General features: G+C 50.0%; 1 protein-coding gene across 1 annotated transcript; it reads left to right on the top strand.

Annotated features, from left to right (window-relative positions):
- Positions 1-1,065: 1,065 nt before the first annotated feature.
- Positions 1,066-11,204, top strand: LOC136548748 (purine permease 3-like). The gene is made up of 3 exons (XM_066540165.1): positions 1,066-1,821; positions 10,210-10,429; positions 10,879-11,204. The coding sequence occupies exons 1-3, from the start codon at positions 1,066-1,068 to the stop codon at positions 11,202-11,204; spliced, it is 1,302 nt and encodes a 433-aa protein (XP_066396262.1).
- Positions 11,205-16,200: the final 4,996 nt, after the last annotated feature.

Here is a 16,200-nt window from a genome sequence, read left to right as displayed (position 1 = left end):
AAAGGGAGGGTTGCAGGATTGTCACCATTGATATATGATGAAACAGAAATATTCGTCATAAAAACGCTCTTATATGATAGTTTCGGAATCGTCATTAAGATTTTCGTCATAGAAGTGGATATTTCTAGTAGTGAGTGCTTCGGTTCACTTTTTCGTTTACGCGGGGATGCGTAGATGAGATGCTTCTGTTGGTGTGCCTCGGACTTGGAGTTGAGCCACAGTTCGGTTGGCTGGGACTGGGAGCTGCGTCCGGATGCACTGCTGGTGCCGGACGTCGTGGCGCTAATGCCTCTGTAAGGGAAAAGTCGACATTACTCAAATAAATATAAACCGAGCAATATCCGTTCATAACCAATGCATCTCTATTGGAGACTGTTTTGCAGTCGTAGTGCCCTGGAAGTAACGCATCATTGCTGACGATGGCGCCTCGTTCCATCCGGACGGCTAAAACAATTGTGCGGTTGCCCTGCCCCCAAAGTCGGCCGCATGGCTGCACCGCCATCCGTCCGCAGCAAAGGCTCATCTGTCGTAGTACTTCATACTTTACCTACACAGTTTGACGGGAAAATGACGTTCTTATTGCCTGAAAATATAGTTTCTGTTCAGGCGATAACTACAACCATCAGATTTACATGCAACGATCCTAATCTATAGAAGGATAAGGATCCGATCAATAAAAAGCTGTCGCCTGAAAAGAACCCACATTTCAGTCGCCCGAGCAATAGGAAAAGTGTCAAACTTAACTACACATTTGTTATTTTTGTTGTCACTATTCACCAGAACCAACCGACCGGAATGCTGGCTGCTTTGTGAATGAACAAGCGAGCCGGCGTGGACCTTGGAGTGTTGGCGGCGGGTGGTGGCAGAGATCAGCACGCCTCGCTGATAATAAGCGAGCCGGCGTGGACCTTGGAGTGACACTTCAGCCGTTCAGCGTTTGTGATGCACTGTTTTCGTTAGGCGTGTTTAGATTTCGTTCAGGCCAGCCACCGGTACCGTCTCTCGTGCGACGACACTGCGTGCACGGCTCGCCGCAGCGCGCCCAGGCCGCAGGCGACAGCAATCATGGACGTGGAAGCAGCGCGCAAGGACTTGACGCCGCCGCCAACACGCGGCGGCAAGGTGATGCACCGCCTCCTGGTGGCGCTCAACTGCGGGATGCTGGCACTGGGCACCACGGCGGGGCCGCTCCTCACCCGCCTCTACTACGACAAGGGCGGCCAACGGGAGTGGCTGTCCGCGTGCCTCCAGTCCGTGGGCTGGCCACTGCTGCTGATCCCCGTGGCCGCTTCCTACGCCGCGCACCGCGCGCGCGACCCGCGGGGCGCCCCCGTCCTGCTCACCCCGCCGCGCGTGCTGCTGGCCGCCGCGGGCCTCGGCGTCGCCACGGGCGCTGACAACTACATCTACGCGTACAGCCTCCGGTACCTGCCCGTCTCCACCTCCGCGATCCTCATCTCCACGCAGCTCGCCTTCGCGGTGTTCTTCGCGTTCCTCATCGTGCGGCAGCGGCTGACGCCCGCCACGGTGAACGCCGTGGCGCTGCTCACGGTTGGCGCCGCCGTGCTGGGCCTGCACGTCTCGTCCGACCGCCCCGCGGGGGTCGCCCGAGGTAAGTACTTGCTGGGCTTCGCCCTGGCCCTCGGCGCCGCGGCGCTCTACGGGCTCATCCTGCCGCTGGTCGAGCTCGCGTACAAGCGCGCGGCGGCAGGCGGCGGCCGCGCGGTCACGTACGCGCTGGTGATGGAGATGCAGCTGGTGATGGGGTTCTTCGCCACCGCATTCTGCACCGTCGGTATGATCGTCGACAAGGACTCCCAGGTGCGTGCCCACATGTCGCCTACGTGCCACTTGCCCACTTCTAATAGACTCAACAAGTCACCATGCAAGTTGGTCCGCATGTCGCCGCATGCTTGTTTGAAAGGCTGTTTGGACAAGCCATAATTTTGTTCCGACAATTACACTGGAGCCCTTTTTTACTCTCTCTCGGAGCAAGACTAATAATACAGCCCGCTGAGCTGTATATGATCCTTGCAGCCATGGGCGGATATAGGCTACGGGCTACAGCCCGGGGCGCAGCCCAAAAATCGCATTATGCCTCCTTTGTCTACCATAAGATAGCTCATGAAAATATATATTTAGCCCCACCCGACATGGCCTAAAAATCCTTTACACTATTTTAGCCCCCCCCCCTCCCTTTTGAGTTGCTTCTGGATCCGCCAGCCATCGGTCTGTTCGTTTGGTCGTAAACGATCGTAAATTTCCAGCCAACAATAATAATCCACGATCGTTTCAGCCCCAGCCGAACAGGCTGCATCTCTTAGTCCACTCATATAGTAGTTGGCTTTTCGCTATTAATACATGTCCTACTTGTCTCTCTCACAAAGCTTCTTGGTTCTTGTGCCTGAGCCAATAGTAAACTTGCAGTCCTCTCCTTTACCGTAGTCTTGAGCATACAAACTCCTTATAGTTCTTTATTATACTTGCTTTTAGTTCTCACGTGGCCTTCTTCCTCACAAGATATCATGGTACGACAGCGCTGTTCTGTGCCTGTCTGCCACCCTGTCCAGTAACATCCGCCACCATCCTCTCCTATGGTGCTCAATTGCTCATATATGACGCAAGTTGCCTTTGCGAGCTTGATCCCCTCGAGCGAATGGATCTGTGTAATGGTCTCATATTCTTCAGCTATGATATGAATTTTCTTCTCCTATTGGCATCCAATTTCATGTTATAATCACTTTGTATATGTCTTTTACCCGCATGCTATACCTACGCAGGGATCCCCTTTAGGCCTTGTTCGGTTCACAGGGTTTGAATTCATGAAGGGATCCAATCCAGGGACACTCAATCCTCTTGGGGATTAAATCCCTTCCTCCATCTACCCCCCCTCCTGATTTGTTGTGTTCGGTTAAAAGATGCAGGGCATGCGTTCAGCCGCCACCGCTTGCGTGCCCTCTGCCCCTCCCTCCGATGCCGCTTCGCATGCGCTCACAGGGAATTCTCCCATGCTACTGGAGGCCGGGCTTAGTTCCCGGACCGGTGTGATAGATTTTTGCCGAAATGAACTGGGCTAGAAACCTCGTGTGGGCTAACCGAATGCAGCTTTTTTCGTGGGCCGGGATTAAATCCTGGACGAGTTGATCCACGTGGATCGGGCCGCAATCCCGACGGGGAAGGGCCTAAATGAACAGGGCCTTAAGCCAATCTGCTGATGCTATCCCCTTCCGCCTTTCACTACGGATCAACCGTAGCTTTAGTAAGTTGGATTCACTATAGTTGTCTATACTCAGTTATCTAACACATGGAACTATTGTATAAATTTAGAAGAAATAATTGAAAAAAAAACCACCACGGGCATCCGTTCCGTGTCGGTCAGTCTGGACACAGCTAGCTGGGCTACAGACCGACCCATAAGCCTGCACCCCTTATCGGCATACACGGGTTTTCCAAAAAAAAAAAATAGAGTGACATCTTATCTTCCACATTCGCATCGTCTCCACCGCACCGCCTGCCCTTCGGTCACGTACGCACAAGCTCTGCTAGCACCCGTGTCCGCACAAGCGCCGCCGCCGTCCACATAAGCACGAGCGTCGAGCGCCACCACTAGCCGCGAACACACGAGCTCCACCGACAGCACCGCCTGCCTGTGGTGAGGGAGACCACCACCGACTCCACCACGGGGGCCAGACACCTGGTCGGCGGACAGGATGACCTCCGCCTTCGTCTGCTAGCTCGCTGCGGCCGGGTGTGGAGCTCGCCCGCGTGCAGCTCACGGTAGCCCGGGCGGAGCTCGCCCACGCACATCTCGTGCCCGCCTACCTCGTGGCCGGGGCTGAAGTCGTCCGCGTGCAGCCCGCGACGGCCGGGATAGAACTCCACACGCTGACGTGGATCTATTCTGCCAAGCAGCAAGGAGATGTTGCGCTAAAACTACATATTGCAAGAGTCTACTTCAGTGTTTCAAATGTTTTCAAAGGTGTGTTGCAAGTGCTTTATATCAATGTTGCAAAAGTAGATTAGGATATTGCACATGTTGCAATGATGTTTTCAAGTGTATGTCCTAAATGTTTTATCTGTTTCAAACGTACGTTACAAGTGTTTTATCTGGATGTTGCGAAAGTATATCTGAATGTTGCATATACATGCATGTTGCAAGTATAAGTTTCAAGTATTTTATCTGGATGTTGCATATATTTTGCAATGGCTACAAATGTGTTTTTCTGGTTTTTCTGACGTATGTTGCAAGTGTTTCAATTGTTTCAGACGTATGTTTTAAGTGTTTCATCTAGATGTTGTAAAAGTAGATGCTGGTGTTGCACATGTTGTAGTGGGATCCATCTGTAGCAGCCACATGTTGCAGCTGTTGGGCCGGCCTGCAAGCACGGGTCACAAAGCTCGCAGGCCATGGTACGGACACGGGACACGACGCGTGCGGGGGCCACGGTGCGGGCATGGGACATGAAGCAATGCGGGCCACGTTGCAGATGCGGGACATAGAGCGGTGCGGTCCCCTACGTGAAGCAAGCATGGGGATCTGGACGCTAGCCCCGTCTAAACGTTCGGGCGCTAGACGTTTCGATCGGAAAAACACATGCCACATGCTCAATGCTCACTGCTCAGCATAGAAACAGGCACCCATAGCGTCTTTGATGGCTTCACAGTGGCCAGTGGGAGAAAAAAACTCGGTGGGATCTCCCTACGAGTCAACCGTAGCGTAGTTGATTCACTATAGTTGTTGTATACTCGGTCATCTAACACATGGAATTACTGTATAAATTTAAAAAAAAATTGAAAAAATACAAATCTTTCTGTCGTTAAATAATTACGCATGGACATGTAAATTTGCGGCAGGTGCTCATATAGAGATCATCTCCCACACACACCCCGACCACCCAATTATTTCAAATTCTCAAGTTTGAAGCTTGAACCGTGTAATAGAGTTCAATATTCGTAGGCCTCGGGATATTTCTGTCACGCCCTCTGGAGCCTGTATCAAATGGCTAGCACCGGCGGCTCTCCAGCCATAGAAAAGGTTAATTCTAAGATGGAAAACAGGAGTTAAGTTCATGAACGGTTTCTGAACTCGTTAAGAGATGCTACCTTGGTCCGTAAACTTTAAAAATATTTATTTTTTTAATTTCTAAACTTGTTAAGTGATACATCATGCAGGTCCATAATACACATGTGCATCCTTTGATAACGTGTCACACCAACATGTGCATGTCTAGTCATGGCAGAAGAAGAGAAAATGAGAAAGTGACATCTCTACCACTATATAAAATAATAAAAATAAAATAAAACCCACCCATTGTAAACTTTACTAAACCTACCCAATAAATGTCCCCCCGCTGTCAATGACTCTTCTAGGTACACCAAGAAAAATACACCTAAGAATAGGAAACCTTTGAAAAGAACGTACCAGATCCACTTTAACCTCTCCTTTCTCTTACTCACATCCGACGAGAACGCACCACATCCACTCTAGCCTCTCTCATTTCTCTTGCTCACATCCGACAGCCCACGTTATTCGGATCAAACCTCGTCACTCAACCCCACACGTGACTCCTCTCCCTCCTCCCCAACCTCCCCACGCCCATGCCCCGCGTCCACGGTTCGATTCCTATTCCCTGCATGCTGTTTTTCCCCAAAACATCACCCTCTCCTCTCCGGCGGCCGCACAGAGGGAAAAGAAACACCGCACAACTTCCACAGCTGCCTCCTGTTCCCGGCGAAGACGAGCTCTCTAGCACCAGGGGTCTCCTTCGGCTCGTCAACGATGACCGGATCTGGTGGACAAAGTCGCAGATGCTCCACCCCTTCTTCCTCGGTGCTCCTCCCCGACAGCCGGAGTCACAGCCACGGCCGGCCAGGCCAGCACCGTGGCTGGCCCCACGGCCCCCCTGGCCGGCTCCTTGGCTGGGGGCGCGGCTAGCTGGGCCTCCACCGTCGTTGGCCCCGTGGCTGGGGGCGCGCCTCAGTCCACGCGGGGCTGCCATCGAGCGAGTCGAGACCATGGCGGGGCGTCATCCTCCCCCGCACCCTGCTACCGTTTGTGATTTTCATTAGGGTTTCGCTGCTAGAGGTTTGATCTGGTGGATGCGTGTGCTTGTAGGTTTTTGAAATTTCCTGGGTTGGAGGAGTCTAGTGTGCGCTAGGCCCTTCCGAGATCTGTCTCCGCGGTTGTTGGTATGTGAAATCCCATCTGACTATGATTTTTAGAACTTTTTTGTGATTGCCGATGCATTTATGTGCACTATGCAATTGGGTCTATTAGTGGTTTTTGTTTGGATTTCTATGAATGATGGTTTGGGCATATAATTCCTATGAGAACTTTTTAATAGATGTTGCAGGTGCCGGTGGAAATGTCTGTACAAGATACATTCAGTAAGGAATTTCCTCTAGTTATTTGATTACTTGTTAGTCTTTGATCTTTTGTAAAAAGTTGTAGCGTCAACTACAAGCCTGATAGCTTGGTTTGTTTCATGGTACTACTGCCCTCAGACTTATTTAAAGACCTATAAATCTTTTTGGCCAGGCAAATTAGTTTATGTTAAATCAATTAACTTGCTTCAGGCTCTTGTAAACTGTTAAGAACACTGATAGCATCTAATGCTGCATGTTTTCAGAAGGCACAACTACGATACTTTTGGTCGACCGCTGCAAGGCAATGACGGCTTATGAAACCATCTGAGAAGCTACTTAAATTGGCTGAGGTGATGCCTTTGACCCCTTTTGAGTTGTAGAGATTTTGGATGTGGGGATTGCAATTTCCTGTGGTAATTTAGGATTTGCAATGATCTATAATTGTCATTCAGTTGTTCTGTCACAAACATTCATTCAGTATATAAATGTGTCAGCCATGGAACATTGGCTACCATTCAGTATCTAAATTTTAATGGAGCATTGAGGTAATTTTCTTCTCATGTCATGTACATATTCTCTGCAAGTTTTGAAATAGGTGTTGTAATTCTTAATTTTGACACCTTTTCAGGTTAAGGCAACCAATGGTGATACTTCCCTATGCGGTGCAGATTTACATGGTTCACTGCTTGACTATCAGAGAGAAGATGGGTTTGCACTGGAAAGGCTTAGGGAAGTAGCTAAGAAGGCAAAGGGCCCAGGGCTGAGTTTTCCTCCACTACGCATACTGAGAAATATTGGCAAAACTAGAATAATCTGGAAATTGTCTCTGATGGGGAAATTGTTTTCTAGAGTTAAATGTGTTTCATGTATGATTAACGACTATATTTTCCTTTTCCAGTTCTATTTAGTGACCTATAATTGGTAACACTTTGGGGAATTTCAAATCATCTTTGTAAGCTGATCTGTTGCTCTTTCCATCCATCTTCATGGCTACTTCCCTGCTATAATACCTTTTCTATAAATCACAGTTTCCTTCCTGCAAATGAGCCATATACTCACGTCTGGTATAGCCTTATTAAATATACCAAGCTTCAAGAGCACAATTTATTAATGGAAGTGTAAATTTCTCTTTATATCTTTTACCACCAAATCAATTGTAAGTATTGTTTCCGTAGCGTTAGCACGGTTGTCGGGGACCAATACTAGGGTACCCGAAGAGGAGGAGCTAATGACCATCAACATCGATTCATCCGATCAGTCAAGAGCGCGACTACAGCTCCAACCGACCCCAGGTACGCGGGCTCCACCTCGCCCGATCCTGATGCCGCAGGCTCCGCCTCGCCCGACCCAGCGGCCACGGGCTTCGCCTCCCCCGACGGGGTCCCATACCACCGCCAACCACTCCAGGTCTAGGCGTATGGGCCTAGGTCAAAACTCTGACACCAAGAAAGAGACCGGCATGCCCGGATGTAACCCATGGCCGTGATGGGCCATACTAGAGGGTTCACATCAAGAACAACGTTGGGCGTGCTGGTGCTGTTCTGCCTAACCATCGTATGAACGCTGACAGGCGTGTCAGTTCATCACGGTGTCCACCGGGACAGAATAGAACGCCGTCACCAACAGACGACGCCTACGCGTGGCGCTAGTGATGGATAGGGCCACGACATGGAGCTGCTCCTGTTGACATCTACAGTGTCGGTGGGACCCGCATGAAGGAGAAGGACCCGGTGATCCTGAAGGACTTCTTCTCCCTCTCATTCTTCTCTTTTCCTCCGCTGTAACCCGTACTTTCCATTGGCCTATAAAAAAGAGAAGCAGGGCATCCCATGGAGGGGATCGACCCATCGAGGACCGATCGAATCACCCCGAACCGATCAGAACACGAGATAAACACATAAGAATGCGACATGAACACACGGCTGAGCAGCGATCGAGCTCTCAGCACCTGTTCCCTCTTTCCACAAGAGACGTGGGATCCTTTCCCTCTCTCGCTCGTTTGTACCCCCTACTACAAACTTTTAGTGCTAGTAACACGAGCAGCAGCGACGAACTGGACGTATGGACTTTCCACCCAAATCAATATAAACACCGTGTCCTCTAAGCACACCATCTGAGCCAGACACGCAATAATACAAATTTACTCAAAACACCGACAGTTGGCGCACTAGGTAGGGGCCTTTTGCGCGTCTCAACGTCCACTTTAGGTCTTGGATGACCAGTCATGGCATCAGCTAGGTCCCGGGCATGCATGTGCACTTCGCGGACCTAGACTTCATCATCACAATGGAGGGAGAGTTGGTGCAGGCTCCCACTGCCATCCAACCTCTCCACTCCACCGGCCTCAACGTGATCGCCTTGAGGAGCTGTAGCTGCACGGACTGAAGGCCCACGCCCCCTAGAGCGACTAGCTCCTCAGCTTCGACTATGGGAGGTTAGAGCGCTAGCTGGGTGCTGTCCTAGGACCCCGACCGTCTTGGGAGGACCCGTGCCACCTCACATTCTCGTTTGCCAATATCATTGCGTAGCTTATCGGAGGAGAGCCGCTCTCTCTGAAATACCTCATTCGAAGCACCCCGATAGTGTTCCCATCCAATCTCTGCAACACACTCCTCTATCCCCTGCGAACGATGAGTTCATGGGGATGACTGAATATGTCACGAAATCTTTCCATGACCTCCTCATAGGAGAATCGGAGTCGCCCTCCAGCTCTAACTCCATCATGGGGAGCCATCATCCCTCTCATGAATGTTTCATGGTAGGTACCCCTGAGGGACACATCGAGAGCATCCACGAGAGAGAGGCTACCCCGATGAACGACTTCGATGATGAGGTCAAGAGGGAAGTAGGGGCCCACCTTGCCTATGGGTAGAGCAGCTGAAGGACCGACTCCAAGAGCTCGAGGAAGCATGACTCTAGCTCAAGCAGGAACGCACGAAGCTCGAGCAAGAGATTGAGTGCCACGGAGACGATGGGCGTGCATGTGCCATGGCCCACGACATGAACCAAAGGATCATTGAGGATGATGAAGCCCTCCCACACTTCACCTAGGCGATCCAGAACATCGCTGCTACGATGGCCTTGCTCTGGGGGCTTCCGAGGCCCATGACGCCCGAGGATCATTAGGCCCATCGTGAGATTCACACGCTACTGGAGCGTGCATCGGCATACCAGGCCAAGAGGTCGTTGTCCCGATGACACGAGCTCGACGCCAGCTAGCGCACACCCTCAGAACGACCCAATAAGGATGTGTCAGTCCGCTAGGCATCGCAAGGTGGCAGGCCACGCACTGCAGTCCTGGTGCATGAGCGTCTTGTCTGCCACCGTGACGTGTGTGACACCCTCGATGACCGCAGGCATGCCCGCGGTGATGTGAGGGAGGGGGCTAGCTGTGGCTACCACCCTTGTCGTGGCAGACGCTACGATAGTGGCGAGGACCGAAGCACAAGCCCTGACTTACCAGGACCTTAGGCCTTCGACCGACACATCCTCAACGTTGTCTTCCCACCATGGTACCGACCACTGACCAGCATCCCAAAATACTCTAGGGAAACGAACCCCAAACTATGGCTCAAGGATTATCGGTTTGATTGCCAAGCTGGTGGAGCAGATAATGATGATTTCATTATCTACAACCTTCCATTGTTCCTAGCCGATTCGGCACGAACGTGGTTGGAACACCTTCCACCCAACAGAATCCAAAGTTGGGTGAACCTGAAAGAGATCTTCGTGGGAAACTTCCAGGGTACATACGCGCGCCCTGGGAACCCATGGGATCTAAAAAACTGCAGATAGAAGACTAGAGAAACCCTTCATGGGTACATCCGATGCTTTTCTCGGCAGTGCAACAAGCTACCCAATGTCGTCGATGCTGACGTCATTGGAGCTTTCCTATCTGGGACCACCTGCGAATCTATGGTCCATAAGCTAGGACATAAGGGCCCGCGAACCACCAAGGAGCTCCTCGACATCACCACCAGCCATGCCTCGGACGAAGAGGTGGTTGGAGCGATCTTTGACTGCCTCAAGGGCAATGCGAAGCAGGATGAGGACGCCAGTGAAGGCACCTCCAGCCATCCTAGCAAAGAAGAAGAACAAACAGCAATGCGAGGGCACGCTCGTGGCCACCATCAACTGCAAGGGGGGTCGGAATCCTGCTGAGGGCACCTTAAACCACTTTGAGAAGCTGCTCAAAGGGCCATGCCCAAACCATACCTTTCTTGTCAAGCATCTATACAAGGACTACGACCTCATGAAGCGGTTCTTGTTTGGAGGCTCAACAAGGGGGAGCATAGGGGGACCCCAAGTCGGCTGCACACAATGCCAAGGGGAAGGACGACGGCTTTCTAACACTAGATGGCTGCCTCATGATCTTCGAAGGGTCAGCGGCCTATGACTCCAAGCGCCGCTAGAAGCTTGCACACCGTGAGGTCTATACGGCCGAGCCAGCCGCGCCTTCCTTCCTCTGATGGTCGGAGTCTGCTATAACCTTTGATCGGACCAACCATCTAGAAAGTGTCCCACAACCAAGACGATATCCGCTTGTGGTCAACCCGATCATTGGCACAAAGCGGCTCACCAAGGTACTGATGAATGGAGGCAGTGGCCTCAACATCATGTATGTTGAAACACTCAACGCCATGGGCATCGACCGAGCGCACGTCCGGCCAACCGAGGCGCCTTTCCACGACATTGTGCCTAGAAAGCAGGACATGCCACTCGGGCAGATTGATCTTCCCATCACCTTCGGGGATCCATCCAATTATAGGATGGAGACCCTTACCTTCGAGGTGGTCGTGTTCCATGGAACCTACCACGCCATCCTGGGACGTCCATGATACGTGAAGTTCATTGTTGTCCCCAACTACACCTATCTAAAGCTAAAGATGTTGGGTCCAAGCGGGGTCATCACCATCGACACCTCCTTCTAGCGCGCCTACGAGTGTGAGGTCGAGTGCTACGAGCACGCCATAGCAATTATTGCCTCTAAAGAGCTTGCGACCATCAGGAAGGAGGTCACCAAAGAAGCACCCAACCCCAAGTGGTTGGCCAGGTCTTTTGAACCTATAGAGGGCACCAATGAGGTCCTCATAGACCCCAATGGCTCCAAAGGCAAAGTGGTGCACATTGGCACCACACTTTCCTCTAAATAGGAAAGTGCGCTCGTTGACTTCCTCTGTGCCAACAGAGACATCTTTGCATGCAAACCCTCATACATGCCACGCATTCTGAGAGAAGTCGCTGAGCATGCCTCAAAGATCAGGCCAGACTCCAAGCCGGTGAAGCAGCGCCTGCGTCGCTTCGACGAGGAGAAACTGTAACACCCTCGGTGTTACACTATACAGTCTTTTGCTAAAACACTGCTTGAGCATCATATTTATGTGTGAGTGTATGAATTATAGTGTGTAAATAAATTCATGTGACTCAAAATGTTCATCGAAAACATGAAACGAATGTTATATTTCATGTCGCGTTTTATCACTTAGGGTTCTAAACTAATTTTTATTGAGCAAGAATACTATAGAACGCACATGTGGGACTTTAATAAAGTTTATAGTACAAACTTCATAGGTGATAGTGAAATACTTGTGGTCAAGAATGGGAGTCACTAGCTAGCTTGGTTGGTAGCTTGGAAATCAAAGTTGACGCAAATTCGAGCGAGACTTAATCAAATTCTTAACATAGAAAACGGTGTGACGAGGCTACATTTGGGATTTTTTATAGGAGAATCAGGTTAAGTAGTGGCATGGTTTTAGGGTTTGTTTTAGTAGCTTGACATGCCATCTCAAGTGCTAAATAAGTGGTGTAGCAACTGGATCACTGAGTTCGATGATTGGGACGCTTTAAAAATTGTGCAAGGCACGTTCTCGACCAGCTTCTATGTTTGGGCGCGTGTCCCTGTGCTGACTGGCCTTGTCCCTGGCGCCGTGTTGCTAGTCACTATCCACTGCACCACCGTTGCCACGCCCCAAACACGCGACACACGCACGTGCACGCCGCGCCTGGCGACCTGGCCGCTCAACCACCACCGCCGTCATCACGGGCCCGCTGCCCTGGCTCGGCCACTGCCGATGCTTTGCTGTGTTGCTGACCCTGTGCGTCATGTCACTGTGCTGCTGCTAGCCATGGCCACTTGTGCAAAGTCACCCGCATGAGCTCTGCCACCACCGTTGTGTCCGCCTACCGCTCTACCGCCTCGTGCTCACCTATGTGGTGCCATGCGCACGTGGCCACACTTGGCCCTGCCCGCACGTCACCTTGTCACGTGTGGGCTTGCCCGCCTACCTTGCCATCACATTGGCACTCGATGATGCTACGCTGCTGCCTCCTCAGACCGATGCCATCCGCTGTGGCACGTAGGGCCAAGCTACCCTCATCGGTTTGTGGTTTATGGCCATGCAACCCACCGTCTTGAGAGCATTGGTCGTTTCCCCATCACCCTGTAGCCATACGCGATTATGCACTGAATTGACAGCCATGTCCTGCCACGGCAGCGATGAGCCAAGCCACGCCTGTCTCCCTTGTTCCTCTATCGCCATGGTCACCGGACCTGTTCCTCCCAATTTGGGTCAATGGAGTCACCTCAGTCCAATTAATTTTGCCTGTGGCTCTGTCATGTAGCCAGCCAACCACCCGACCCTAGCTTGAAGTGAGCCTCGCTGTGCCATGCTCCAATTTGGAGTTTTCCTCTTGCCAGGTCGTTAAGACCATCGTGGCACGCATCGAAGGCAAAGCTCCCAATCCAGTGTTGCTCACGTCAATTCATTGCACCACCAATTTTGCCTCCACCTACTCATCACCCTATGCACCTTTGCCTAATCACTACCCCTACCTAGCCACCCCTGACATAGCCTTGCCACCGTCGTGTGCCACCACATCATCCGTGCGCACGTGACTAGCTTGGCTCAGGCCACCTCTGGTCGAACTGCCACCTCTTCTGGGTCTGCGGTGAGTGCCTGGAGGTCACTCGCTGTCCTATTTGCCTCGGTGTTGTTGTAGCTCACCAGAACATTGCCATTTTCAATGCAGGAGCTCTGCCACCGTGGTCTAATCTTGCTGCGGCGTCCCATCTCATGCTTCCTTCGCCCAGTGCTTTGTGTTCATGCCTAGGTAGGTATCGGCTTCGTAGATAGGGCGGGAAAGGGCTGGCCTAGCTGGCATAACCACTTGGTGCCAGTGCCGCCATGCCGGGGCGTGCACGGGGGGGGGGGGGGGCGAGTGTATGGCCATGGAAAAGATGGAAAATGGGAGGGGCATAGTTGTAAGATAGCAGGCTAGAGGAATAGTGCTCTTAGTGCTCGCGTGATTACCGGGTAGGCCGAGGGCGTTTTCACAAGATGACTAGCGCACGCGGGTCTTCCGAGTCGTGTGCCGTCGTCACGCGGACTAGGCCACGCCCCCACGTGGGCCACACCGGTGCGTCACATGCGCGCACGCTGAGCGAATGTGGGCTGTGCTGCGCTGGAGTGGGTTGTGCTGCGCTGGAGTGGGTCGCTCAGCTCGCTCGCGGGCTGCGCGGTGGAAATTGATTTTTCATTTTCTAGTGAATTAGTAGAGGCTTATTCAATTTAGTTTTGAGTTGAACTTTGATAATTTGTAGTAAATCTTATAGATGTCCAAAAATAGTGAAACCAAATTTGTTAGGTTCACAAAAATGCTATCTATCTATTGATGTAGTTAGTTTACAGTTAGCTATGATAATGATAGGTTCATAAATTTAATTTAGAAAGCTTAGTATTATTTAGTTTAATATTTGTAGAAATTTTTGTGGCAAATTGATGATAGCTTTAGCCATGAAATTTTTACAGTAGGATCATTAGATTATTATATACTCACTATAATTTTTGTAGCCCTAGAGTAGGTTAATAACTAGAGTGGCTACTACCCTTGTTTAATCATATATAGAGTAAATCAGTATTGAGAGTAAGAATACCTTTAGTTGCTACGATAATATGTGTTATGCTTCATACTTGTTAGTGGTAACAGTAGGTAACTTAGCACCTTAGTCGGTAGGATTAGCTTAGTAGCTTGATGGAGGTATTTTGATTTTAAGAGTTGTTGTTGCCATATTACTAAGTGTTGCATCATCATTTCATGCATGTAGATCATGAGTTGGTAGAGTTCATGCCTGTGGATGAATAGGAGTACGAGGAGGAGATTCTCGTACAGGAGGGAGCCCCAGAGCCGTTTGGTGCTAACTTTGTTGACCCACCGTCTGCCCAAGGCAAGCCCCGATGCATAACCCCTATTTTTGAATGATTACTGAATATATATATATATATGATGTGCATTTACGTTATAGGCATTTTATGAAAATTCCATGCATAGATATACTTACCTATGAGTCCTACTACTATAGGTCGAGTAGCTGCTATGCTCAGGGTATCGGTAGCATGAGTAAACTACCGTTGCTCACAATAGGTGATAATTATGATCACTCATGATAAAATGGTTGAAAGGAAAAATGGTGACTGGGCAGGGATATGGTTTGGGTATTGGTGGGTGTAAGAGGTTGTGTCCTATGGCCAATAGGGCATAGCTTAGTTACACTTTTCCATGTCTGTGTCAGTTAAGGACCGGTCGTTGCATAAGTCTCTGGGCAAGTCACAGATTTATTATCCCGAGCATATACTTGGGTATGGACGCAGGGAAGACTTGTTGCTCTCTTGTCGTGGGTTCTGGCTCTTTTTCGGACCAACTGATTGGAGGCGGAGATGGTGGAGGTCCTTGCACCACACTAAGTCCAGGACTTAGGAGCTAGGGCTTGAAGTCCAAGTTTAGACGGGGACCTAGACCCCATGATAGGAGGGCGATGGATTGGTCCTGCTTGTGCCTAGGGTACAAGCAGGGTGTGTGTTTTCGGGCATTGATTCATGAATCATTGGGCAATCTGGTACGGCTTGTTTGGGGTCTAGCACCGTAGTTATAACTTAAAGTTGGAAGGTGATGAAATGGAACTGATTGCTCAACTCTTGCTTAAAAGTAGAACATGTGCTTACATAGAATGGCTAGATAATAAATTAATCCTGGCTGCTAATAATAACATAAATAAGGACTCATTATTAGTATTGCTTTCTACTAAAAGTAAACCAGCAAACCATAAAGCTTTCTATATTCCTTGGAGTCAGGAAACTATTCCCACTAGTCAGATAAGTCTTGCGAGTACATTGTGTACTCAGGGTTTATTTACCCCTATTGCAGGTAATGCTTGAGGTGTACCATTGTATGAAGGATTCTTCTAGTGGGCACAGATAGATCCTGGTTCTTTATGGGTAGATGTTTACTATCATTCCGCTGTTTAATATTCCGCACTCTAAATTTGGCAATATAATAATAAATTTCTAAGAACTCTAGATATATGAAATGGATTAAGTATTGTAACTCATTCTCATTATTGGATCCTTAGGGAAAATGTGGATCTTTTGGGCTCTCCCTTGGGGTGTGCCCGATGAAAACCACCTGTGGTAGCTTTCTTACGGGGTGCTTAGTGTCTGGTGGAAGACGAGCACCTCCGTAAGTGTGTTATTTCAGGCGGTTCTGCCACATTTGGTACCAGAGCCAACAATGAGTTTACGACTTCATCACTCTTTTCCAAAACTTAAAATTTTGACCAACAAAAGTTTTACGAAAAGTAGGATGTGCTAAAATTATGTAAATAAGTATAATCCCTAGCGATATGGTCTATCTAGGATAGCGGCACTGGTTTTATCTAATCAGTTTTCTACTGGTACACTAACTTACGTTACGTAAGAAACCGCTTAGCATACGGAAAATGGGAAAATGAGTGTGCGATGTGTCAAAATTTTTGCGAATGCCGCTATATTCTGGCTTGAG

The sequence above is a fragment of the Miscanthus floridulus genome, chromosome 4 (genome assembly GCF_019320115.1).
Source record: "Miscanthus floridulus cultivar M001 chromosome 4, ASM1932011v1, whole genome shotgun sequence".
Lineage (NCBI taxonomy): Eukaryota > Viridiplantae > Streptophyta > Magnoliopsida > Poales > Poaceae > Miscanthus > Miscanthus floridulus.
The sequence above is the reverse complement of the archived record's forward strand: the minus strand, read 5'-3'. Positions and strand labels throughout refer to the sequence as shown.

What these genes read in the sequence shown, in the direction of transcription:
- LOC136548748 (XM_066540165.1), top strand. Translation starts at nt 1,066, where the DNA reads ATGGACGTGGAAGCAGCGCGCAAGGACTTGACGCCGCCGCCAACACGC. An exon ending in TCGTCGACAAGGACTCCCAG is followed by an intron (nt 1,822 to 10,209) that starts GTGCGTGCCCAC and finishes TTTTCTCGGCAG; the next exon opens with TGCAACAAGCTACCCAATGT. An exon ending in GGATGAGGACGCCAGTGAAG is followed by an intron (nt 10,430 to 10,878) that starts GCACCTCCAGCC and finishes CCAACCATCTAG; the next exon opens with AAAGTGTCCCACAACCAAGA.